At 51.4% G+C, this 2,500-nt stretch overlaps 1 protein-coding gene and 2 long non-coding RNA genes across 5 annotated transcripts in view; 2 read left to right on the top strand and 1 right to left on the bottom strand.

The window, feature by feature from the left end:
* Nucleotides 1–2,500, bottom strand: part of LOC308678093 — a 305,537-nt gene that overhangs the window by 15,524 nt on the left and 287,513 nt on the right. The window lies entirely within an intron of this gene.
* The window catches only part of LOC308678092, a 400,336-nt gene that overhangs the window by 314,651 nt on the left and 83,185 nt on the right, over nucleotides 1–2,500 (top strand). The gene's annotated exons all lie outside the window — the stretch shown is intronic.
* Nucleotides 1–2,500, top strand: part of LOC308678081 (GTPase IMAP family member 5-like) — a 7,428-nt gene that overhangs the window by 4,158 nt on the left and 770 nt on the right. The window contains exons 1-2 of one of the 2 annotated variants that reach the window (XR_014028590.1): nucleotides 1–747; nucleotides 813–2,500. The exon at nucleotides 1–747 is cut by the window's left edge and continues 1,475 nt beyond it; the exon at nucleotides 813–2,500 is cut by the window's right edge and continues 770 nt beyond it. Coding sequence is in view for 1 of the 2 variants with exons in the window: in XM_081344931.1 (XP_081201057.1) it covers nucleotides 1–530 (530 nt within the window). In the remaining variant the exon portion in view is untranslated. The other variant, XM_081344931.1, reaches the window with a different exon arrangement.

Here is a 2,500-nt window from a genome sequence, read left to right as displayed (position 1 = left end):
CCCACGCCCTGATCTTGGTGACCCAGGTGGGGCGCTTCTCCGCCGAGGACGCCGCCGCCGCCAAGCACGTCCAGGATATCTTTGGGGCCGAGTCTGCCAGGTACACGATCATCCTCTTCACCTGCCTGGAGGATCTGGGGGGGGACCCCCTGCAGGAGTACGTCCAAAAGTCCGACAATCGGCATTTGCGAGACTTGATCCAGCAGTGCGAGAACCGCTTCTGCGGCTTCAACAACAAGGCCGCGGGCACCGAGCGGGAGAGGCAGGTTTCGGAGCTGATGGCGACGGTGCAGAGCGTCGTTTTCGAGAACCAGGGGCGATACTACGTCAACCAGCTGTACTTGGAGCCCAACCTGCAAGATGAACATGTCAAGATGTTCGTCGAGCGGAACCGAAACGCACGCCAAAGGTTCAGCCACCCATTCTTCGCTTGCTTCCTTCCGCTCTGCTTGGCCTTTCGTGTTTGTAAGAGGTTGTTTTCCTCCCTGAGGAGGGTATGTGTCACCGTGTATCACTACTTGTTCTCTTAAGGTTAGCATTACGACTTTGTTTTGCCTCCAGGTCACAAAACAAGGTAGCAGGTAGTCTTCAACTTACAACCGCAAGGGAGCCCCAAAAAGGGGAATCGCGGGACCCCCCCGGGACGCTGCAATCGTCGTAAAGATGAGTCAGTTGCCAAGCGTCTGAATTTTGATCACGTGACCCCAGGACTATGCGACCATCATAAATACGAGTCGTTTGACAAGCGTCTGAATTTTGATCCCGTGACCCCGGGACGCTGCTACCATCATAAATACGAGTCGTTTGACAAGCGTCTGAATTTTGATCACGTGACCCCAGGATGTTGCGACCGTCGTAAATACGAGTCAGTTGCCAAGCGTCTGAATTTTCATTTACGTGACCATGGGATGCTGCGGCCGTCGTAAATACGAGTGTTGCCAAGCATCTGAATTTTGATCACGTGACTCTGGGGATGGTGCGATGGTCATAAAAGTGTGGAAACTGGTTTTTCCCAATGCCGTTGTAACCCTGCACGGTCCCTAAACAAACTGTTGTAAGATGAGGACTATCCTGTAATTTATTTCCCCCTTTCGTTATTCGAGAAATATACCGTCAAAGATGTGCGGGAACACCTTTTTGGCTCTAGTGTCCTCTGTGCTTCTCCCTTTTCCTTGGCCTGCCGAAACAGGGCTGGGGGTGTCAGCCAGGGGTCTTCCTAACCTTTCCTGGACTCCATGACAGAAGCAGATGCTCATTTTTGAAGATCTCCCTCTGTCTTCCCCAAGGGCAGCGGGATCGTTTCCCTCTCCATGCCACCGTAGGCCTTGCCTTCATCCCGGCCCAGCCCAGGAGTGGGACCCCAATGGCGGCGGTATCAAAAGAGCCTTTTCCCCCTTAATCCGACAGCATCCCAGATGAGTGAAATCAGTTCTACAGGTAGTCCTCGACTTGAACACTTTGTTAAGTGGCCATTCGAAGTTACAACGGCAGGCAAAAGAAGTGACTTACGACCGGTTTTCCCATACCCGTGATCACATAGTCTACATTCGGATGCTTGGGAACTGACTCGTAATTTTATGATGGTTGCGGTGTCCCGGGATCGTGTGATCCTCCTCTTCAGCGACCTTCTGGCAAGTCAAGTCAGTGATAAGCTAAGATTCAAGGGGGATGGAAGACGAGATAATACGACAAGACAAAACAAGACGACTTGTCGTGGAATTGCGCAGCAGCTGTCCAGAAGAAATCGGAGACACTTAACGCAAACTGGCAGTTTCCCATATATAAATGTATTTCCCATTCTAACTTATAGAGGTCTTTTGTCGTCATCCAGGAAGAAACGATACAGGCCAATCAAGAAGATAGGCACATCCTGAGGTAAAATCAAACAGCCTACAGAACGCAGAGAAGAAAAAGGTGGGGGGAAAAGGGAAACACCCCCTTTATACTTGGGGCAACCAATCGCAGCATAATCACCTCATACACGAGCAGACGACAGGAACACAGGAACATCATGAGGTAAATTAAACTACGCACAGCACAGAGAAGAAAAAAGGCGGGAAAAAGGGAAACGGCCCGTTTATGCTTATGGCAGCCAATCACGGCGTAGAGAGTCAGCGCGCTCTAATCAAGAGCAACTGTGTGTTTTGGCCTGTCCTCCATTTCACTGCTCCAGCTACTAAATTCAATATCCTATCAGGAAGAGAAGAGGGGGAGGCGAGGAGATTATTTTAATGTTTATTGCCATTTTCCTGTATACACAATGGCACACATTCAAATGAGAGCCTGGCTGCAGTGCTTCTCTGACATGGTCTCCTAACCCTGAGTCCACCAGAATAGGGATACCCAATCCCCGGGCCGTGTTGATGGGGCTGGCTGGTGCACGTCTGTAGGCACGCACCGACAGCCCCGCTCACGCGAGCGTCACCCATTTTCACGGCCCCACTTGCACGAGCGCCACAGGCGTTCAGGGCCCCACTCGTGCTCGTATCCCTATCAATAT

This window comes from Vipera berus, assembly GCF_964194415.1.
Source record: "Vipera berus genome assembly, chromosome: Z".
Classification (NCBI taxonomy): Eukaryota; Metazoa; Chordata; class Lepidosauria; order Squamata; family Viperidae; genus Vipera; species Vipera berus.
The sequence above is the reverse complement of the archived record's forward strand: the minus strand, read 5'-3'. Positions and strand labels throughout refer to the sequence as shown.